Here is a 24,589-nt window from a genome sequence, read left to right on the forward strand (position 1 = left end):
TTACTTTCCTTTAGGTATTCTCTTCACAGGCGATTTCAGGGACGTCTTGTTTTCAAGGCGACTTCACCACTTGCGTTTCTCAACAATTTGTTTCGCATCTCCGAGACTGCCAGAACAGTAGCAAGAGCAAAGGTCTCAAGGGAGTCACGGGGATTATCAAATAAAAGTTATGTAAAGACAATTTCTTTACTGCCCAATGAACAAGCGTTAGGTGTATGTTTTTGTGTGTACATGTATATGATCAAGCCTGTTTCACCATGTGTGTGGCAAGTTAGAGAACCACACTAAAGCGATTTTCCTTTGTTTCCGCACTAAATGGTTTTCTCTAGATTTGTTTTCCTTGCTCGGAAAACAATTGGGCCCCTTGTAGGTAGTATTCATCATCCCTGGACCGTGTAACGAGCTAGTGTGGCCACGCCTCCTTCTAAGCCAGCTTGTCAATCAAACCCTAGTCCAACAGAGTGCAAACTTTTAGTAAACAGTTTACTGTATGTTGCCAACAGTTGTGTCTCAGAAGATCTCAGAAGACACAAAGCAGAGGTCGTTTTCTCGAAGCTGTGTCTGCGTGGGACTCTTTCTAAGGATTTCTGAAGAGTTGCTATTTTCCTGTCAATTTTACAAGGATTTACTTTGTTTGACTTTACCGTAACTCCCGCTGTGTCTCACCGGGAAGTTTTTCTCACAGGAAGAGAGAAGAGTTCAGGTCATACGGAAATCGTTTACAGGATAAAGCTACTCGATTCTGGGACACAAGCCGAGCGCGCCAAGATATCGTCCCACTCTCCTGTCAGTCACTTTTCCAGTCCTGACACAACTAGGGCGAAGTCCGGGCTCGTTCAAGATTTGAAGGACGTGTCTCTGACTTCAAGATCGTATACTCGAATCCTTGCGGAGCTCCAAGAATTTGAGAAGGTTTTGGGGGTTGCCAAATTTTGAGGGATTTCGTTTCTGACATCCGCCCGATAGACTGCTCAAGCGGGGAATTGTTGGCATTGCTAAGCCATTGTGTAAGGAAAAGTACCTCACAGGGTTTCTATCCTACTGACCAAGCTAGAGAGAAGGGAAAGCCACAAGCGGAGCAAGTCGGATTGTTTCGTGGATCTTTCTGCAAATATAAAGCAAAGGTGAGTGATATTCCAACAGACGCAAATTGCCAGTTACATGTATAGCCTCTACCAGGGTCCAATGTTGCTGGAAAATAGTGGACATTGGAATGATAGACTCATACTAGCTAGAATAGGAAACAGGGTCGCAAACGATACTATACTCCCCGGCAAGCTATTAACTCCTCTGGCCCGTTATCTGTCTATTTGACCACGTTCTACTATTAATTTTTCAGAGACTTGTGGAGCATGGTAAAGCAAGTAGAGGCTAGGAGAACAGTAGAAATTTGCCAAATAGATGAGAGATACATTGTAACACATACCTGAGGAGTTAGCTGGCCAGGGAGTACTTGTATCCAGGTTTGTACTAGTCCCAGCCAGCTGACTCCTCTACTCTGGCGTGTTATTTTGTCTATTTGGTCAATTTCTACTGTTATCCTGCGACCTATAAGGAGCCTGGTAGAGGCTAATAACTTCGTTGACAGCCTTGTATGGTCTCTAAACTTCATCGTTGGCCATAGAAACCACCACACTCGCTGATAAAACGTGTTGTTTTTACTTGTCCACGTAAAACTAGGCACTGTCTCTGCGTTTCCTTTCAAAATGTTTTTATCTTGAAAATTCATCGTCTTGAGCCAAGATAAGAACATACCAGTGAAAGTGACCTTGAGTCAACAAGTATCGAACTCAAGACTCGTTACTAGGATCTTGAGATAGTATCTGTCAGGACGTCCTGAAGTGCACTTGTGGGATGTTTTCAATTGCACGGTATCGCAATGTTTGCGTTGGGGTTTAGTTTATAATGGTTGCCAGACTGGTTTGTGACATCCCTGCATGCCTGTCAGCGATAACGAGCTATGGAATGGCAAGGCTCCGGCTAATAACTGTGTGGGTATAGTACATAGTCTCCTTCGCAGACTTCTAGGGTGGGTGTTTTCATTTTGAGGGGATCGCTGAGTCGCGAGTTTTAACATAAGCTAAAATACTCTATGCTGAGAAAGAGAGTTTTACGTGCGACGAAACCCCCTTTCCCAGCATAGCCATAGAGAACCTTAGCCTATGTTGAAAATTGTGAATCAGTGCTCCGAAAAAAAATAAAAGTAGCCGTTCTAGAAGTCTGCGAAGAAGGCTATTTATGCGGGCAGATCGGCGCTCTGCTTCTGGGTTAATCTCCAAGCAGATATTGGAAGTAAAATAAAATATTTCCTTATTGTCAGTTTGGACTTTGGAGGGACAACCAGAATGCTCTGACCAGAATGGTACACAAATGTTCAGACTAAGGTACTCCAAGCAGAGGTTTGGGTGGAAGACCTTTTTATAGTATGCCCCGTTTTCTTTACGCTTTCACGTCAACGTTTCTTCCCTACCAACATCTGCTTGGAGAGTAAGTAACACCAAAGCAACTTAGCCTGTGCAATAGATTTAATCTCCCAGCAAGTATAGAAAGGTAACTCTCGGATGCGCCGTCATGCGCGTAGAAGAAAGACCAGCTACGTCGCGGATCCCAAAGCTTGAAAGACTTTGCCTCTCTGCATCTGCTGAGATGGCGGAATGACGCAAACAAGCTGGAATCTTTTTAGTCTTACATCTGCTTGGAAATTTTAGTCTCTGTATTTCTTTCACCTGTTGTTAGACTCTGCTGAGTTCGCAAAGTTAACGAAATGTGAGCTAGGTACAGGCTTAGTATGTGGACTGGGTGGCGGCTATCGTATACTACGTTTGGGTGGTGGCCGACCAACACCTATTTAACTGCAGCAACAGACCGCCACTGGGGCTGTATAGAATTCAACCATTGCATTACTTCACGATTAGTGCTAACGCTTATTGGTATACACAACGTTGTAGTGTTGATGACAGCCAGTGGCCTGTATCCAGGGACAAAATACTCTCAAAGCAGAGGTTAGGTTGTTTTGATGTTAGTACAATGCTAAAATTTCTTCCAACACAAAGGTGTACACGGATCAAATTTTCAACAACCACTGTCGCCTTCTTCAGGATCAATACTGATGACCAATCACTTCAGAACGTAAACTCGCGAGAGTTACAGACACGTGATCTTATTAACACGTGATCTTGCGGATACATGACGTCAGCAATGGGTCAAAAGTGCTAGGAAGTTTTTTTCAACATTTTTATCGGCCTCCTAGACAAAAAGAAAATATTATAAAACAGAAAGCCCTAAAAAAAGGCATAAAAAAACAACGTCCAAAACAACCAGGAACCTAACCTCTGATTGGAAAGTACATCATTCTTTGGAATTCAGTTTTCCTGGCATAAAGATGTTAAGCATTGTTTACTATAATGCCACCTCTTTCGCGTCGGTGATTCAAAAGCACAAGCGACTTGTAACCGTTCCATCTCGTAAACTAACCATTTCAAAGCCACTTATTCGTTGAAAGGAGAACAAAGAGAAACGGGTTTCAGCGAAGTCAACCCCCGGGACCTTTGAGGTCATGGGAGAGAACTCTGAGTCAAAGGATCGCCTTATGTTCTCACAAATGGTGCGGGGTGACCGTGACGACCCTGGTGACTCTGGGACCGAGAGGGAGGACGAGCGCGCGCTGCCCTGGACACGGGTGGAGGTCGGAAAATGATGGTTGTCATCAACTATCAATCTGAAAGCAGATGTTAGGAGGAATATTGTGACGTTATAACCGTGTTTCTGACTGACGCGGTTTGGCGTTTTGGCTATCAAAGTGTGGAGGAAGTTGCAATTTTTCCTTCCAATAACTACTTCGAGACATCTTTACGTTACAAATGAGGACCATATTTGCATAATCAATGAGAGACATCTACACAATACGTTATTCGAAAAGGTTAACATGACTTGACGAAGGTATGATGTCTTGGAACTCTAGAATTGTATCTTTATCTGAAAATCTATCATTCAAGCTCTGCATCCTACGTCGCTGAGTGAATGGCATGGAGTTACACTGCGTTTGACCATGAAAAAAGCAATTGAACTTAGATTGACAAAAGCGACCGCCGGTTGTGTTTTTACGTGGGAGTTAACTAGCCAAAGTAAAAGAAGCGGATAACTTTTAATCGACTGTGTTAAAGGAGTTGTTCTGGTCTGTAAATTTCAGCCAACGAAACTCAAATCAAAGTTAGAAATTACCCGTAGCTGCTGACAGACTATGGCCAGGTACACCTCTCAAACCGCTTTCTGTATCTTAGGGTCTCTTAGGTCTCCTTTTCCTAATGTCTGTTTGGCATAGTCGGATATAAGGAAAACCTGACAAATTACTGAAGATAGCAAGGCCAACTAAACGCTAAAACCAGCCGGAACCTAACCTCTGCTCAGAAAGTAATCACACGAGGGATAGGGCGTAGCGAATGGGCAATGTCAGCTGGTGTAAAGGGCTTCATTGTTACACGTTAAAAGTTAGAACACTGCCTCCCCTATGTGTACCGACACGAATTTACGATGTCGCTAGCCGAATTGTTAGCTGGGTCTGTGCTAGAGGTTATGATAACAGGATGAGAGTAAGAATTTGTGGTCCGTGACAAATTAAGCCGACAAAGTCATGAGTAAGAAAACACAAAGATACGGGAGCTGAAAACACTAATCCTTAGCCTCCATCACAGGCTCTCCCAGTCCCCTCGTTGGGGGGGGGGGGGGGGGGGGGGTCGGAATACACTTTTGCTGACCATTTCCTTTCGTACTGGGTCGTTTGTACCCCACTAGACTTTCTTTGAGAATAGGCAGATGCTAGCTAGAAAAATGTTGTCAGGAAAAGTTAGAACTAATTCCCGTAATACTTGCTTGAAGATTAACTAGAGTTAACAGTAAAATCATGTATTCACTGCACCAGATTGTGCATAGGGTGGCACCCATCTCCATTTCAATAGCCCTTGGGCCACACAACTTTGTGCAATCACTATATACAATAGTCCATTGGTAGTGGTGTGTGTTGAATTACGATACTCTTTCCCAAAATGCTGAGTGATAAGCAGAGAAAGCAGTATGTACTAATTCTAAAGTCTTTGGTATGACTCGGTCGGGGATCGAACCACCGAATGAATGCCAGACGAACACTCTACTCTCTTGGCCATTGCAATCTGGATGAATGTTGCGAATGCCAAAAGAAATTACCACCAGACTCTTTCGGAGCCGGAAACATTAGTAGAAAAGTCGGCCAAATTTAGTGGGTAAACTGGAGGGTCCAAGCCTTTCCGAACACAAGACGTATATACGTATCTATCTTTTTACCAAAAATCGTGATTATAGCTTTTTATAGCCTGTCTAGAACACTAGATATAAAAAAACGGATGTTTCGCTGCAGTGTCACAGAAGGCCGCTAGGGGGCTCAAAATCTAGCACCTACCAACGTATCAAATATCATCAAGTTCCACACTCTAGTTCTCGAGTTAAACTGCGACCTCTACAAACACACAGGCAGACAGACAGACGCACCCAAAAGTATAACCTCATTGCCGGATGTAACAAGAGTTCAATTTCTAAATTAAGAATATTTTTAGGGTAGAAATCAGATGGTACCCAGGCTAACCCCAAGGTAGCATACACCAAGACACGTGACTATTCCTGATCTCTGCACCTTTTAATTGCCACAAAAATGACCCATTTTAGAGTGATTTATGCCCTGAAGAATCGCGAACACACGAGGCTGTATGAGAACGAGTGGTTAGCAGTGCGCTGATTGGCACCAGGTCCTACCGGTCAGTGGGTCAGTAACCCTTGTCCACTCTGGCGTGGTGATCCCTCGGACCTCAGGCACACATTCCAGACAGACGACACCAACAGTGGTGGACAGTCGTTCAATCTTCGTTTAGGAAAACAGAGAAGCTTTCAACTCGCTGAAGGATAAGCTAATCATAGAAAGATTAGGATTACGCAGATGTAATCTTGATAAGAGATTTTGTCGTATCGGAGCTGATTGGTTCTTTGGATGATTGACGAGTGCGTTGGACGGCAAAATTGCGTTGTAGAATCTCGCCTAAGTTATCAAAACCATTTAACAACGATGATGTCCATGTAGCTCAACTGGTAGCAGCCTCACAGTTGAGCTCCTGGTTCCAATGCAGTAGTTCTCTCCCTGAAAAATTGAGATATTGGTTGGGGTTTTTTGTGTGTGAGTGTGTCTGTGTGTTTGCAGTCAGCGTGACTCAAGAACTGATTGATGTATTACGATGGTATTTGGTATGTCGGTCGGTGTTTTGATAGAAAACGAAAATCTAGATCAATTTTGGCCCCCCTAGTATGTGACCTTGGTACTGCAGCAGAACGTCCGTTTTTTTGTTGTATCTTTTGACCTGGATAGGCTATGGTCTTGAGTTTTGGGTGGCAAGTAGCTTGCGAGATAAGGAAGCAAGTGGTACATGTAGGGCCACCTAGCAGCTTGCTCTAGTTGGTAACCCTGGTCCAAAGCCTGGGATCGGGAAGGGCATCTCGGGCTCGGTTGGGGCTGCAACATAAAATCTTACATTCCCTCGTCTTGTAAGTTCTTGACTGACGTGTTTTCTGTATGTGAGAAGACGGTAGCACGTAAACACACATGCCGGGATGGTAAAGGTCCTCCGTGGGCAGTGCCGCGGCTGTCCTCCCCGTCAGCGATGTGTGCCTGTTATCCTGCCAAGTTAAACATAGCGATCGTGTGGCGTCTGTCTTGGGTTCACCCCTCTTATCTACACCCCCTCCTCCAGACTGCGACTGCGCTGAGCGACCAAGTGGTTTCACAGGTCGCTCAATATTTTTGTTGTCTTCTAAATCGATGTGTTTTGTTGTCTTTCAATAATAATACTTTGACACCTTGCATCATACTTAGTATTCCCAAAAACATTATGATCATAGCATGTTCAAAAGACAAGAGTTCAAAACATGAAATTCCGCTGCAGTACCATGTGAAGCCGATAGAGCACCCAATATCTAATTATTTCGTGGAGGGAAATATCAAGGGAATCCGCCCAGATATTCTTGAGTGTTATCGTGTGCACACACACACACACACACACACACACACACACACACACACACACACACACACACACACACACACACACACACACACATACACGGCACACACACACACATACAGACAGTCACACACACACAGACAGACAATCAAACACACACACAGACAGACAGCAGTCACACACACACAGTCACACACGCACACACAAACTTTGCTTTGTAACTTTGTTAAGTTCGGATTGCAAGAAATTTGACAAGACTGACAAGACGGCAATGTTTTAGATGCCTTAGCCAGGCTACACTAGTTCTTTAGGGGGTAAAAATTGTTGTAATTGGCCAAAATAGTCCTGTTTAAATTGGCCAGAGTCCGCGGAGATTGAGCCCTATCTGGCCGGCAAATTCCTTCGACCAATTAGTCTAATTTGGGCGCTTTTTCATCCCCGGGAAAAGCCTAATTGAAACAAGCGTCTCAGAACAGTTAGAAAGGAATTCGAAACAGACAAGAACACCGGGGAAGGGCCGTACAGGTAGTTGATTGACAAGCTAATCCTCTCCAGCCCTTAACAAGAAAGACATTCCGCTATCTTCAGGGCGTGTCCGTCGGCTGTGGTAGAAATATCGGCTTTATTTATCCCATACACTTACACTAAACATGACATATGTTGTAAGGAATGCAAAAGCTCGACTTATGTTTCGTACCTCAGCTTTTTTCAATCAAGAGAAATTCAAAACTTTTCCTCTAGGAAATAACGCGCCAAACGAGCATTTTGTCTAAAACCTGGTCCCTGGTCAGAAGGCTAAATCAACAGGCAAAGTTCCCTCACCTAAAACTATATATATACATCATCTATAAGGGTGGGTTCACACGGTTTTTTTTCAAGTTCGCATGAGGACCGTATGGAATTCTATCAATACGCAATCGTACACGTAACATTTGGATTTTTTTAAATATATCAAATTATACGTGCATGTATCGTATGAATTACAACTTCAGTGTATTATTCCGTATGAGGTGCGTATGGTTTGCATTTAATGTGCGCAACAACCTTGCTGTGAATAGCTGCATGTGAGGTACGTATTCTGAGCTGTACGTACGCTATGTAGACGCTGCTTTGTTCAGATCGCATGCCGCGAGATCAGCATATGACCACGTATTAAGTGCAAACTTATAACGTATTCTTACCGCTGCAATGCGCATTCATAACGTGGAACCAAAGTAATACGTATTCATAACGTTTGAGCTGCGTAACTGCGTACATACGATAGTTTTGTGCCTGTCCAAAAATATTACGTGAACTGTGCGTATGCCTGCGTACCCAAAACTTAACACATGATGCATATGAGGTGCGTACTATGCGTACGGCTACTTATGGGAAAATGTCAACACGGACCTCAGATGGATTCGTGTGACTTCACCATAAGATGACAACCTCCCTTCTTTTGACCAACGAGGTTCTTGTTTTGACATGTTCCAAATTGCGACCTCCTTTGCAAGCTTCTCATGCCTCCAGCGAAACACGATAGCACAAACAAAAAGTTGCTTGTTTGCGTTTTGCCTTGCTTCGTTTTAACTCAATGGCTGAGACGCACGTTTGTGAGGTGTACAGTTAAACGTAAGTAGTCTTAAAATGCGTTGCAGAAAGATAAGATAGTGGTTGATATCATCAGTGATGATAGACAACTAGTTGGTTATATCTTTGTGGTAGCATGTGGCACAGAACATAGACGGCTGAATAAGAACTATTCACGCGTAGACCTGAAAATAGAGGGTGCGTGTGTGCTCAACTTGCGGTGAACACCAATATAAGGCAGGTGCTTTTAAGCGACCAGTTCTTTGCCCTGGGTAAGAGCAATAAGAAAGTGCTCCCAATCTATCCTACTTGGCCGTTTGAAGGGTAAATTGACTCCCATAGCTACATGTTTTAAGCACATACAATGATACATGTAAACATCCTAGACTGTCTGCCGGCGAGGAACAATGACGGGTACCGAGTGTTCAACTTCTTTTCTTGCTGTTTCTGTAGTGGGGTATATTTTCTACAGGGAACTGGGTTGCCAGCCCCCTTCTCCTTAACATACCAGAGTGACCCAGAGGCACCTTCTTGAACCCCGAAGCCCCATTTTACGTCCCTTCCGAAAGACGGGTGCAACCCCAACCGAAGAACATTCCTTGGATTTGAACCGGGGTCTCCCAGTTACCAAGTGATTGAAACCAGGGGCTAGGACCTCAACTATGAGACTGCTACCAGTTGAGCTACAGGGACATCCCTAAGGTGGTATCTCACTGCATTGGGGTCACCGGTACGGCACTGCGGGGTTCGAAAGATTACTCAACGAGATAAAGAACGAATTTTCTTACGTTTTGTGTCTTTTGTTGTCTTCTAAGTCTTAACTTACGTATTACGCAATTTCTAAATTATAAATGATCGGCGAAAATAACACAACAGTGACGCAGTGAACGAACCTCACAGTGCCGCCCCCAAGTTCAGTGAGATACCACCTTTGAGTGACTAGGTGTGTTAGCGAAATGTCCAGACCGCCTCTACAAGATAAGACGATCGGATCCCCGAATGGAACGTGACTTTTCGAGGTCAAACATGTGGACGGAACTACTGCGGCATTTCTCGCACGACTGGTCCCCGCACCTGGTGGTCCTGGGTTCGATTCTCATCTCGTGGTCTCACCACAAAAGAAATAATGAGGAATAGAAAATAAACACAGCTCTAAGCAGTAACAAACTTCAACACACAGTGGTGTATGTTCATGTCCTAATTTGATTTGCTGTCACAATATCTTTTGTGAGATCGTGTGGCGTAATCGGCAGCGCTTTGCATGGGCTCAGGCCCAAGCGGTCCCGAGTTCGAAACCTGTCGTGTCACCAATCTTGCGCCCCTGGGAAAGGCACTTTACATGACTTTCCTCACTTCACTCAAGTGAAAATGAGTTCCTAGCTTCCGTTAGGGCCGTCCCTCGGATAGGACGTTAAATGGAGGTCCCGCGTTTGAGGAGAGCCACACCTCGAGTACGTTAAACTTAAAGAACCGACCGCACACTTATATCGAAAAGAGTAGGGGACCTTCCCGGTGTGAGTGGATCAAACCTTACAGTCTGGTCTCTGGGTTGACATATTGAAAAGGTGTTAGTCACCTGTTGTGTCAATCCTTCCACAAATGTGGTAAAACTAAACAAATAGTAAATGTGGAATAGAAAATAAACACAGTTCTAAGCAGTAACAAACTTCAACACAAATTGATGCATGTTTATGTCTTACTTTGATTTGCTGTCACAACATCTATGTGGTGCGTTTACGAAGTTTTCTGACTATTCTTTCTCAAGCAGAGGTATAAGATGTGGTTCGTTTTTGTTGGCCCATTTGGTCATTTTGTCTATCTTTTCAAAGCTATTAGGGACATCAATTGCAATATCTTTACAATATTGCAGTTTGAAACCACAATCTGTCAACACAACATCCCTAAATACCCTGTACAATGTTTGTTTAAAACAATGGATATAGGTTACCCCGCGGATAAAGGTGAACTAGCGTTAAAACACGTCGCCAACTTTCCAGGCACACGGAATGGCAGCAATACTAGTTTCCCCCTTGGAAGATGATTTCTTGGAACACTGGTGTTTATTTTATTTTCGCAATTTTAACATGGCGTAAGAGAACTTGTACCATGTTAAAAACCACTACACGTTAGAAGTCTGCGAAGGAAGCTAAGCCTATAGCTAATGGCAACGACTGGTTTTATCACCCTGAACGACAAGTCACACTTGTAACTTTGAAGACAGCAAAAACGGTTGATCCCCACTTTTTTATCCACCGCAATTTGTTAAAACGTTCCGCCCCTGTAGTTCTCAATACCAGAGTTCAACCGTCCTCTCTTTATCATCTGTACCACAGACCAGTCGCTCCCTGCGTGTTTTGTATATTCCACACATCGCTCCTTTAAACACGAGACGCCTGGCGGTCTCGCTTGTGGCCCAAAATACACTGGGAGGGGTCAACTGAGGTCAAGTTCAGACAGAAATACAGATAGCGTTGACAGACGTGACGGGACAATACGAGCCTTCACAAACACTTAACCCCGTGACGCGTTCTTTAAAGGCTCAAATGGGGTTTTCCAATACACGAATATCGGAATTTCGACTCATAAAATCGCTTCCACTACCTCCAACAAGATCATATGACGTAATATGGCCAAAGTGAACTGTCTTGTTACTAGATACGGTACAGCAATCACTGATAGATTCGTCATCAAAATGTATACACACTGAACACGAAACCCCTTGTGAAGCCTCCTGTGGCAGCTGCATGATAAACTATCACTGCAACTGTAGTGCTTGTGAGAAACTGACCCCGATGTACTGATACTGTGAATGCCATCATATCTGGTTAACAGCTTAGAATAGGGCAAATGATCAGAGTGAGTGATACGTTAATTGGATGCTTAGGAGTTTGGATTTTGAAGAACATTAAGTCGACAATGGCGTTCTGAATATTAGATACCTCATACCACCATACATATAGGTAAGTGCTAACTTTCATTTGCTTTATGGACAGCCAGCTGTTTCGGTTATGAAGAAAAGACCGCTGCTTAGCACATCGACATATCAGTTACTCAATATATCCTCTCACACATATGCAGAGATTCGATACCTAGAAAACACCAATGCAAGATACATCTAACTATATATCCTACGTTTTGGGCGTTATTCGTATGTTAATCGTAAGACTGAGGAAACTAGGAAGTCGAGACACTAGGCCGAAAATTTGTTTCAAACGATAGACTGGAGCCACGAAATGTAATGACTATTACCCTGTTTCTCAATTATAGAAATCTACACTCCTGGCTCAGATCTCGTTTGAATCATTCCCCACTAAGAAAGACCAGAAGGAAGTGGTGAGATCATAGCCAGGCATACAGGAAACAGTGTGTTTCTCATTTCGAGAAACCTGCTTTTGAAGTCCTTCATTGAAGCCTAATGAAGTCCAGTGATCTAGATAGATTTGACGTTAACGATTGTACATTCTAGTACTTTCTATCCTTGTCTCTCAAACACACTCTTTCCTCTAAGGTCTGCGACCGCGCTGCGTCTACTGAGCGACCTACGATTTGACATACCGCTTATACCCCCCTCACATTAGGCGAAAATCGATCGGACGACGAGTCTGCGAGCTCTTAATTACGAGGAGGCATGAGCCTGCTGCCGACGAAGAAATGGCAGAGTCCCCCCTTCCCGTCCACCAGGGTCATGCCTCCTCGTAATTCAAAGCTCGCAGACTCGTCGTCCGATCGATTTTCGCCTAATGTGAGGGAGTAAAAGGGACCTAATAACTTGTTGCACTGGGTTTGAGGCAGGTCCGCAAAGTAAAGGGGGCCAACTCCTGCCCCCAAAATAACATCATGGCACAGCAGTTCTCTCAGCCAGTCGTATACAACGTCAAGGGATCTTTGATAGACCCCGCAAAGCCACTGGGCGCCACTGTGCCGCCGGTTTTAGATGTTCCCCCTTCCCTCCCCCCGCCTCTCTCATCTAAGCCTCTCAATATATCATTACGTGTCTTTCTTTGACCAGAATAATCCGACAAAGAATTAGCGCTAGGAATGCAGTTTTGTAATCGTCTTTAACTTTGGAGTCACGCAACATAAGATGTCTGCCCAGCCTCAAAGCTAGTGTGCAACATGTTCTCAAGTTAGGCTCTTAGTGGCGTTATTAAAGGAAAACAAAAAGTTCAAAAGTTCCACTAACACTGTATGTTGCATGTTATATCCATGGCGTAGTTGTCACGATAAGCTATCAATGGTTTATATGTTGCCACTGTTTTGTGGACATTCTGCAAATAACACAGGGACGGTTCCGAAAAACAAGCCGCCAGTATGGTGTTGTGGCGCCGACGCGAATTTCCAAATTTGCAACGATATAGAAGACAAAGGCCCTCTTATGAATTATAGCTTGTATGAAGAATACTTGATCGATAACGATAGAAATTTTACTTTTAAACATATTGTAAAAAAATCGTTTACTCACTTTTCATCAATAGCTAGTCCTAAACAATTCGTGCAGCATGCTGACGTAAGCTATTTTCTGTGTAATAAATGCCGAGTATAGGATGTATATAGCACTGTTTCGTCTTCTGTGGTAAATGCTATGGTTTGTGGTCAACCGTAGCTGCTGCATGTGACTTTAGAATATTCCATTTTCGATGTTTAAGAGATCATGTATAAAAACATTTTCAGCTTTTACCTCTTTCATTAGTAAAAATGATAAAAATACTAATCTCAATTTCAATTCACCACTACTACCTTCCTATATTTCCATTAATGTCATAATTTAGCTTCCTTGATTGTGTTTTACGCTGTGCTATAAAAATCGCCGCCCCCTCAATTTCATCGTAATGGAATGGTCTTAAGGCTTGTGGTTGTCAGCGAGTGACGTTCGCGCCCCGCACACAAGTGAAACATTCGGGGTCAAACATTGTTCGCGCCTGTGTGGGGCTGCAGTTTCCCGGTCCGTACCTCTCTCTCACCGAGGTGCCTCTACCCTCGTCGGCGGTAGCCTAGCCTTTCTGGACCGCCTGTACAAGTCACGGAGCCTCGGTGATAGATAGAATCATTAACGGGAAGCATAACACCTTATACACCTTGTGTTCTCATTGGTACAGGACACTACAGAGCCATGGAGGCCGGATTGTTACGGTGGCTGGTACTAGCGGGCGTTGTAGCCGTTGTCATCGGGGACAAGCTCATCGAGGACCCGGTAGACGAGGTAGACGGTCCGCTGCCCTTCGTCGGGAACATCCCCGGAGAGGAAGAACTGGGGAAGCTGAAGCTAGAGGAGTTACCGACGGAGTTTAGCATGTACGATTTGAACAAGGATAACGTCATAACGGTGGACGAGTTGGCTAAAGTGACGGGGACGAAAGAAGAGGACGCCATGCACCCATTTGAAACCGCCGATGTAAACGGTAAGTACAAGTTCATGTTATTGTTGATTAGCTTCTGATAGACGTTAACATTGTCTTTTAGGAGTGTTAGGAGTTCAAGTTTGTTGTGTCTCTTCTTATAAGATAGACGCATTCTTAGAAATTCCGAGTAGTTATGACCGCTACGTTTACTTACTTTTTTTTTTGCTGACGCTTAAAGTTGAATTTTCTTTGCCCTGTCTAAAAGTTGTGTTTGCAAGTTTACTTACTGTCAACGCCAACTTCGTCGCCAAGTCTGCCTTTTTTCAAGCTCGCCTTCTTTTTTAAACAATTAACCAGTGTTTAAGAGAGGAAGAATTTGGGCTAGGATTATCCTTAATAGCATGATAGCAAGTATATGTTTTCGTTCAATTCTGTTCACACGAATACCAAAGTGCGGTGTAGCCAAACATTTACGGATTTGTCTGACATAAAACATACAATTGGCCGCATACCGAGGCGATTGGGGGTGTTTAGGGGTGTTTAGAATTAGAGAGAGTCAAGAGCGGCAATTTAAAAACTCGCGAAGCAGAGAAAATCAAATCACAGCGTTAGGCCACAGCAAGTAAATTTTGTGGATGACATCTTCTTCAGATTGCAAAAATAGTGCGATAGGGTGAAGCAATACAAGTTGGGTACAGAAAACATTTTCAAAATAGACACCATAAACGTTGAAACAAAAAGCAAAGGGTCAAAATATGGTAGCACAGCCAACAAGACATCCATGCCTCTATTCAAGACGTGCACTGGTGTAGTAAAAGTGACACTAGTATGGTAGACTGGTAACACTAGCAAAGTTACTTAGTAACTACATTCATGGCTTCCATATGTATATTAGTGACACTTTTACAACTATCCAACTTGTTTCACTTCTACAACTACAGTCATGGCTACTTCGCAAGTGTCACTTTTACAAATACAATCATTAGGCTACAACACAACATATTTGCTGATTTTGTTCATTTTTCGTCATGTTGACCATATCCATAGAAGAAAAATTTCGTTTTATTTTTCTGAAATCAGCCAAAAAGTAAGGAGCGCGTGGATATTATCCATAACATTTACTTGCTGTGGCCTAATGTTGACCATCTCCAAAGAAGAACAAAATTCCTTTTTTTTTTTGGTCTGAATTCCGGCAAAAATTCATGAGCGCGCGGATGTCATCCACAGAATTAACTTGCTATGGCCTTACATGATAAAACAGACTTGACTGAGACCACCGTCTGTGTGATTTGTGTGTCTTGGAAACTAGAACTGTGTTCCGGAGTTGGCGGGTAAGTACAGCTGTCGGTCCGACACTGTTTCCTGCCCGAGATTCTCGGCACGGCTGCAAATTAGACCGACTTTCCACCGCTGGGGCCCGGGGACTATTATTTTCCCTGCCAAGTTGAAGTTTACCAAATACCGTGAAAGGGGACATTTTTGCGTGGAGTTTATAATTTCGCGGTAGGATTACTAGGAAGAAAATGGAGTTTTGGCGGTGTTGAAACAAAGAAATTTTCGCGGTCCGTTTTTTAAGTTCGAATTCATGATAAACAGGTCAACGCAACAACCACGAACATAAAAGCAAGGCAAACATTTTCGCTTTTACGGTATTACTTGTAGGATGGGAACTGATAGGCAAGCGGGATTAAAGTATTTTCAACAGGACGCATTTTTGGTCAGACCTATAGGTCAGACCAGAGCGACTGAAATTTTAGTAAATCTCCTAGATAGTGGGAGGAGAGTTTTGCTAATGTTATGATGTGTGTGTTTTGATAACGGACAAATATTTAGAACGTTGAATGTTTTGAAAGGAGTAGTCTTCGTCTGCACCCAAAGCATGGGCTATCGGTGGATTATATTCTTTCATACGTTTTATACGTACGAAATATTTTTTTAACGTTTTGTTTGCATAATTCGTGTCACAAAATTCCTTCAAACACCAAAAAACAGGTATACGAAAATAACTGAGAATGTGTTCTATTTAATATTTAGGATAGAAGACTTTATGGGATTCGAGATAGGTAGAATAGATGTGTTGGAAGGAAATTAGACCAATTGTCACTGAGTAAAGGAAAGAAATTTACTAGACCTCTCCCTCCCTACACTTATCGTCTGAATATGACGTCACCTAACCAAAATAGGAGTAGTAAGAATACGCCTTTTGTATCGCCTGCCTAGACACAAGTCTCCTCGACCCTTGTCTGTTTGAAAGTTTGCCAAACAACAAGTCTGGAAATCCTGTCACTTGTATCCATCCGCCCACTTTGTCTGTACAAAGATTAAACGCTTACCTCGGAGTTACTGAATTTCTCAAAACTTACATTGTACGGGATTTAGCTTGGAGGCAAACATGGTATCAAGTTTTGCTGACTGAGGTCTAATTTGTGGCTGGTCTGAAATTGTTACGTTCCATATGTTGGCTCGGTTTTGTCGGGTAAACCTGGCTGTGTTGTTCAAGGTCAAACAAAATGGACAAAGGTCACGAATAGGAATGAAAGACACGAAGACAACCTCGGGTTTGTTCTGCAGTGCGTTACATACTATGCACGCACTGAAATTGTTTGATATCTTAATCATTTTTATAGTCTTGTCTCTCTCTTTTTTATTTTCTAGTTGCCATCCTAACCTCTCTTTCTCTCTCAAACGTTCATTCCCTCCCTTTCTCCCTCGCTCTCTTGCTCCCTCTCTCTTTCTCCTTCTTTCTCTCAAGTTATCTCTCTCTCCCTCATCTTTCTCTCTCTCCTTCGCTCTCTCTCCGAGCCCATCTCTTTCTCCTATCCCCTCTGGGCTCTTTCTCTCTCCCTCTCTCCCTCTTTCTCTCTAGCTCTCTCTCGCTCATTCACTCACTCACTCACTCTCTTCCTCAAGTTATTTCTCCTTGCTTTGGCTGATAGAATTTCTGGTTTTCCATTTGTCGTGAGCTAGACGATACCACAGGGAACATTTCACAAGGTGTTAATGCATGGGAAATAACATACTAGTTTCAAGCGCCAATGTCTCCTAACCTCATTACACGAGGTTTTCCCTTACTAGTTGTCCACTATGGACTAAATACCGGTAATAGTCAGACCACTTAGGGAGGGAGTGCATGTGTAATACTTTGTCCGGGGATACCCGAGATAGGCCTAAACGGGAAGTTTGTTTTCAGTAGCCGGCGAGGGTTGCTCCCCGTGACTGGGTGAGTGTGTGGGAATGTAGAGGTGGCGTGTGTCTAGCGCTGTGTTGCACGACGCTGTGTCAGTGGAGAAGAGAAACGTGCCTGTTCCAGGCGACAGGGATTCACTCACATGCGACTGACGAGAAAACCAAGAACTTCTGTGTAAGGCCCCTTTTCTAGCCTCTACCAGGCTCCGCGGATCGGTGATCTTATTGTAGAAATTGGACAAATAGAGTTTTAAGGTACGATATGGGGAGTTAGCTAGCCAGAAGAGTACGTTTCCTCCGTCAACGAGGAAACGTAGAGCCTGGTAGAGGCTACCCCTTTTCTACTAGACGGAGATCGCGCTGCGCTCTCACTGCGACCTAAAACAGATGTGTGTAACCTTCTATTTCATACTGGGTATATAATACAAAGTTTGACTGGATAAAGAAACAGACAAAGAGTAAAAAAGATTCGTTTTTTCTACACAATTCGTTTAGCGATCTGTCAACTTTCAAGTCGCAGAGAGAGAGAGAGAGAGAGAGCGAGAGAGAGCGGCGAAAGCGCCGTCCTAGTTGATAGGGGGTATAACTTCGAGGGTTCGCCTTTTTTCCAAGGACCCAAGCTGTTAATGCTTTCCTAACTGCTTGTACTTGTAGTCTAAACAGGATTATAAATGAGCACGTTATCTTGAACCGTTAACTTTAGAATGATAACAAGTATAATACAGCTAATGCAACACAGGAAAACAAGATAACCCGTAGCCTTAAACGACCCCATGTATAGATTCAATAAAAGTCCAGGGTCAAAATACTTAAATACATTCAATGCAAAAATAGACAAGAAACCGATGACATGGAAAATGATCACCTCTATCAATACCAAATGTACATATAGTGTAATCTCCAAGCAGATGTAGAGAGGTAAAAAAATACGATAGGATAAGCAGCATTCTACAACATAAATGTCCTTTTTCCTATATTGATTTTCAATTTACGGCATGTATTTGACCAATGAGCTTTTAAATAAAAGCTCCTTGATTTGACAGTGGAACTTCCAATTGCTTCGGGAACAGAGAGCTTGGAAAACTTTACGATTTCTCCTCTCTACATCTGCTTGGAGATGACACATAATGTACAGTCCCTTGAAAATGGACGGCTTTCTGTCTCTACACACTGTAGTAATGTTTGTTGTCTGTTGAACACTCCACTATTCATTGTGTGTATATAGAATTGGACTATAGAATTTGCTGCGAGTACAACTTCCCTCCCATTCTACACATTCGTTGAGATGATACATAACGTACCGTCCCTTTAAAAGGGAAATATTCCTGTCTTAGCACACTATAGTAACGTCTGTTGTCTGTTGAACACCCCTGTATTCATTCAGCATGTACATACGACACTTGAACTATAGTGTTTGATGTGGATACAACTTCCCTCCCATTCTACATCTGCTTGGAGATTATACATAACGTACAGTCCCTTTAAACGTGAAGGATTCCTGTCTTCACACACTGTAGTAATGTTTGTTGTCTGTTGAACACTCTTCCATTCATGCAACATGTACATACGACACCAAGTCTAATATTTGCTGTGAACACAACCCCCCTTTTCCACACACACATAGTCAATCTTTGTGTCACGGTCAAGACGACGACTAGGAATGCCGCTAATCTATGTTGCCTTGCATGCTCGAGGGGACTTCAATATATCTACTGAGATTAGGAAATAGTTGCTAGCCAACGATAGTCGGACGCAACACAGCAGTTCACAGTGTTGATAACGTCTCCTTCCCACTAGACGGCAATCCATGAGCGACCATACAATGACCAAAATCGGATTTTGAAAAAAAAATCGCTCTTCTAGCTATGAAAGTCGTTGAGCAATCTGTCAAATATTTGGTCGCACCTATGCATTACGAATACTACGTTTGAGCTGCGCAACAGTGTATGTGCGATTTTGTGTATGGCCAAAACTATCAGGTGTCCTGGGCATATGCCTGCGTAGCTAAACTTATACAAAACGATTGGGATGCGTATGAGGTGCGTATCGTACGTACGGCTTCGTATGAAAAATGTCAATACGGTGCTCATATGGACTTGAAAATATACTAATATGCACGTTTGAACCCAAACAAATGGGTTGTATATTACTCTCGTGATGTCCGTCGTTGTCAAAGAGAGTTTGATCACAAATTGTCAGAGTTGTCAGAAATTCGCAAATGCCACAAGTTTTATGGAATTGTATACCACTGGCCTTTTCTGAAACACCAGGGAGAATACGAAACATGTGCCTTTGCTGTTGCCTTTCAATGTTTCATTGGAATGCAACGCCGGAGGGAATACTATTAGAAACTTTAACAGTTGCTTTCTTCATTTCCAAATTGTCAGAGTACGTTGTCAGGAATTTGCCAGAAGCTAAACAATTTTGTGGAAACGTTTATTGGCCATTTTGTGACTCTATGGAGAATACTGTAATAATTTTGCTACCCTATGTGCCCTTTGCTTTCCTTGACTACAATGGAATGTACTGCTGAGGGAATACTGTAAGAAACGTGAACAATTGCTTCATTTCCAAACTGTCACAGTTGTCAGGAATTTGCCACAGGCTAAATAATTTTGTGTAAATGTATACGTTTTTGTAACGCTTGGGAGATACTCGACTACAATGGAATGTAATGCTGAGGGGATACTGCAAGAAACTTGGACAGTTGCTTCATTTCTAACTTGTCAGAGTTGTCAGAAATGCGCCACAGGACTTGAAATAATTAGGAATTGTATACCCCCTTTTTTGAAACGCCAAGGAGAATACCCGGTACTCAAATAAACTAATAATACTTTTGCTACCCACTAAATACCCGTGTACATTGGAATGCAACGCTAGAGGAAAAACTGCCTCGTATACCAAGCCAAGGAGACTGACAAACTGCATATGTTGTTTGAATCTATCTTTAGCTGGTCTGTAAGCTTTCCGGTCTTGGTCTCTCGATAAGACCCTGTAGTGTACTTCAGAGCTCTTACAAGGAATGTGTTAGTGCTTCAGCTAATGTTCGTAGGGCAGTTTTGTTTTCACTAGTCTTACCACTTCAAATGGGAAAACTAAACGCAAGTCACTGAAGCAAGTAAGATGTTCATCTCCTAATGTGGCGATGTTTGTGGTAGCGCTCACAAGCTTAACTCCTTCTTAATGTTTGGGTCACAAACTGGCTAACTGGCCTCCCGGGGTGAGAATTGTGACCATAGCTTTCTTGTTACCTCAAAGAAAAATGGAGGTATTGTTTTTGGTGTGTCTGCATATTTGTGATTCTAGATATTTTTGGGTCAGCATAACTTAAACACCTCTGGATGGATTATAATGATATTTGGTATGTGAATATAGGGGTTTGGTTAAAGAATTCCAAGGTCAATTCTGCGCCGTATGTCACCTTGGCACTGCAGTAGAACTTCCAATTTTTGTTTCTGATGTCCTGGGCATGCTGTGGATTTTTTTGTGTATGGTAGATAGATTTTGATGTAAGGAAGAATTCATGTTCGTTAGGGCCCCCTAGTAGCTTGTTCATGGTGTTCTCAACCTGGATATGATCTATCTGGGGCAAATGCCTTTTAAAGTCGGAGTTAGTCGTGCGTCTTGGCATGGTAGGAGCTTCATACGTAGGACACAGTTTGTCTTTAATACAGTATCATACTTTCCGTTCCCGCAAGCAGGCCAACCGGATCCCAAGCATTATCCATAGCTCTCAGCCAAGAGTGATCTATCTAGGGCAATCCAGGAGTAAATCGTGCGCCTTGGCATGATAGGAACTTCATACGTAGGACACCGGTTGTCTTTAATATCATACTTTCCGTTCCCACAAGCAGGCCAACCCGGCCCAAAGCATTATCCATAGCTCTCAGCCTAGAGTGATCTATCTAGGGCAAGTGCATTTTAAAGTCGGAGTACATCGTGCGCCTTGGCATGGTAAGATCTTCGTAAGTAGGATATTGCTTTGGCATGGTAGGAACTCCATATGTAGGACACTGCTTGATCCTTGGTTCCGTGAACTATCAGTGATATTTCTCGACCGTGTGATGTGTTCTAGCTGTCGGCTTCTTCACCATCGATCAGGGGATGTTTGGCAGGGCGATGTTTACCGTGCGGTCACCGCGAGGTCATTGACCCCTTCCTTAGCGAACCACACTGACCAATATTAACCCATAAACTAAGTCAATGATAACTTCAATGCTTGAAGGTCAGCTTAAATTTGTAAGCTAAAGGGACCACAGCAAGAAACATTTCCGACTGTTTTTGCCGTTTTTATCGGCCTTTCTATTTTGTTCCGTTTTCTTTTTGTCTCGCTGTTTCATTATTCTTTCAATGTATATCTACGTGTTTTGATATATGCAATGCTCAATTATCGCAAATATCAAAACATCACTACAGCGTTAAATGTCCTCACCGAGGAAGATAAGAATTCTAAGTTCTAGGGTTGGGTAGAATTTCAAATTTTGATAGCAAAGCACCTTGCCTTCAGGGCCGTGGGTAGACCTACATTAGTGTCTTCTGACACAGCGATCAAAATGGCTTGGAGTTTCAAGACAACGGTGCAAAATAGAAATAAAAATGATAAAAACGCATTAAACGTCATAAAAACAGTCAGGGCCTAATCCCTGCTTAATTGTAGAGTAATAAAATTTCCCTTTTTGTCACATTCATCGTAAGTTGTAGATTGATTTTCATTCCCCTGGAATTTTCACTTTACAGTACGCTGTGACGGAACCAACATCCGACAAGGAGTCTTTCACGTAACAACACAGCTGAATTTTGCAGAATTCATTGTTCGATTTCCTGAAAAAGTCTACAGTTTGTAATAGTATGCAGATCGCACGACGTATGTGACCTGTACATGTGACCATCATTTCCACGGGATGCGCTCGTCAAATGCCGTAAATGATAAACTGTTGCCACTCGTTTCTTTGCCTTGTCAGTTTGTCGTCAATGTCACCTTGGCACTTTTCACCCCATTGAAAGAATGCGAAGTCGTTTCTCAAGAAAACCATTTGTGGGTCAAGCAGGGGCTCCATTAAGGTTGACTGGATGGTAGAATTATGCAATTTTGCCTTGGACGTTGTGTGCACCTTTGTTTTTGGAATGACAGACCACCCAGTTAGGACACGCAGTTTTCCTGTCACAGTACGTTTGGCAGAGGTTTTTCGTGTTTACAGTCAACTAGTGATGATAAAAGGTTTCACTGTCATGGGACATACATGTACAATTAGTTGATATGACTGGAAACTTAGACATATGTGTTCTTTAGGCCATGTTGATGCGATTATATGGATTACGTTCCCTGGGAACCCCAAAACTGACGAGAGCGTGCGATTAAAACAAAAATCAAGGTTGCCTTCGTTACGAAACCTAACTGAGCAGGACGGTTGAACAAATGCACACTCGGAGTATGGTGTACCGAAAAATAGATTCTTTGACTTTTTTGTTCTTTCACATCTTCTTCTTTGACTTTGGTATTCTACGACTGTTTTCCTATTTTTTTTTGGGGGGGGGGGGGGGGCAATTTAAGGCATCGGGCAGCTGCTTTGTACGATTTACAGTGAGGTTGAAAACGTTTTTGGGAAATGACCGAAAATTGATGCGCGCGTGGATGTTATCCGTATAATCGAATCATTATGGCCTAATGTTTTCCTAAGTATATAGGGAGAAGAGGTTTCAGACGCTTCTGTAGCGGATTTACTGTTAACTGTTGAGTATCTTAGCCTAGCTCGGAATCAATATTGACAGTCTGTTGCACACAAATACACACACACACACACAACAATGTTTCTCTGTACTGCAGCAGACTACTGCCTTTTTATTTTACTTCAAGGGATCAGAATGTAATTATCGTACTGTGTGTGGTCATTAGAACTCAATCACTGCTTAGTTACGTTATAAGGTTACCTAATCACTTAGTCTAGTCCATAGGCTGCGTCATCAGTTGTTAAAGTATCATTCTGTTATGGTAGTTACAACAATTAGGTACAAGCTATTACCATAATTACAGATCGCATCTACAACTTTGGCAAATTAAGTTTGTTTATCTCTGCTTTCCCCAGGGGGTATTGCGTTACACTTCCAACAAACTATTGATTAGTAGTAAATTTGTTGAAGGTTTGTTTTTCGGAAAACTATTTCCTCAAAGACACAACATCGTTATTTGCGCCTAGGGGCCAGTCAATGTCAGAAAATGTGACGAGACAACGATAGACCGAGACAGAAACATCGTTTTAAAGGGTGTGTATGGAGAGAACAACATAAAAACATTGTTTTAAAGGGTGCGTATGTGGGCAAGGAGGTTAGATAAGATTACAACTACAAGCCCTTTTGCTGTGCCCTTGGGAAAGGTACTTCGTATACCTTTTTCCTCACTGCGACGCAGGTTATGAGTTCCTCAGATAGCGTGTTAAGTGGAGGTCCCGTGTTTGAGGAGGGCCACACCTCAAGCAGTGACGAGTGAAGCACGGTATAAAAAGCCCACAATACCTACCGAAACGAAAAGGGAGTCCTTCCATGGCAGTTTGAGTGGACCAAACCTTACAGTCCGGACAGACTTACGCAGATTGTACCTATACTGTACAGGGTTGGTGTGTTACATCTAAAGTAAACTTTAGCATTTTACAGGCTATGTGAAACAAACACCAATACATACGCATATTTTGATATTGTTAAGAAATCTTTTTCATATCTTGTGTTTCTCCAGGTGACCTGAAACTGACGGAAAAGGAGTTTGACGACGCTCCGTGGATTTTCCAGCTTCCCCCGTCTGCCGACCCCTTCATGGAACCAAACGACGACGGCATTTGGGAATTCCGCTCCAAACTGCAGCTGGCGGCGGGAAAGGGCATCAAAGAGCAAGAAACAATGGAGAAAAAAGTCTGACCTAAAACACCGTCTGAATTTCCCGCGGGATATACGTAGGGGTGAAAATTTTAGGGAGAAAGACTTTTCCGAAAAATGTGGATTTTTCCTAAGCACGCGAAGATCACGTGAACAACTGCGACATTCACCTGATCTTTCGGTAAAATACCCGGATGTAAATTCGTAACGTCAACTATCCAGATTTACAAGTCTCTTCCAACTCTTCTTTCTTCATTTTCAATGACTGGCTCTACCAGATCTCTCAAGTGCTCAAGGACATTACCTAGCGATAAAGCGGATAACTGCACCAAACAGTCTGAATGGCGTACTCTACTCCAAATGTAAAAGATATTCCAGATAAAAAGGGCCCCAAAAGACCAAAAGATTATATTAGCAATTATATAAACGTTCAGAATTGAGCCGTTTTTACAAATTGAAATAATTCAGATATCACTCCAAAGTAGTAATTATTTGTCAAGAAACGCACATAGTTCACAATGTGCTAGGTCGTGACATTCAAAGCTTATGGAGTATAATGTATAATTGATATGTATATGAAAAATCACTTAATGA

The 24,589-nt window shown here is 42.8% G+C and overlaps 1 protein-coding gene across 2 annotated transcripts; it reads left to right on the forward strand.

Moving 5' to 3' along the window:
* The first annotated feature begins 485 nt into the window (after positions 1 to 485).
* On the forward strand, positions 486 to 24,277 carry LOC118415788. 2 transcript variants are annotated; one of them, XM_035820607.1, is made up of 3 exons: positions 486 to 1,124; positions 13,703 to 14,005; positions 23,859 to 24,277. In XM_035820607.1, exons 2-3 carry the CDS (start codon positions 13,717 to 13,719, stop codon positions 24,035 to 24,037), a joined length of 468 nt encoding a protein of 155 aa, XP_035676500.1. In that variant the 5' UTR covers positions 486 to 1,124; positions 13,703 to 13,716; the 3' UTR covers positions 24,038 to 24,277. The 2 variants fall into 2 exon arrangements, with proteins under 2 accessions (XP_035676500.1, XP_035676501.1); XM_035820608.1 differs by lacking the exon at positions 486 to 1,124 and having other exon boundaries at positions 13,492 to 14,005.
* Positions 24,278 to 24,589: the final 312 nt, after the last annotated feature.

Source organism: Branchiostoma floridae, chromosome 5, assembly GCF_000003815.2.
Source record: "Branchiostoma floridae strain S238N-H82 chromosome 5, Bfl_VNyyK, whole genome shotgun sequence".
In the NCBI taxonomy this organism is placed as follows: Eukaryota; Metazoa; Chordata; class Leptocardii; order Amphioxiformes; family Branchiostomatidae; genus Branchiostoma; species Branchiostoma floridae.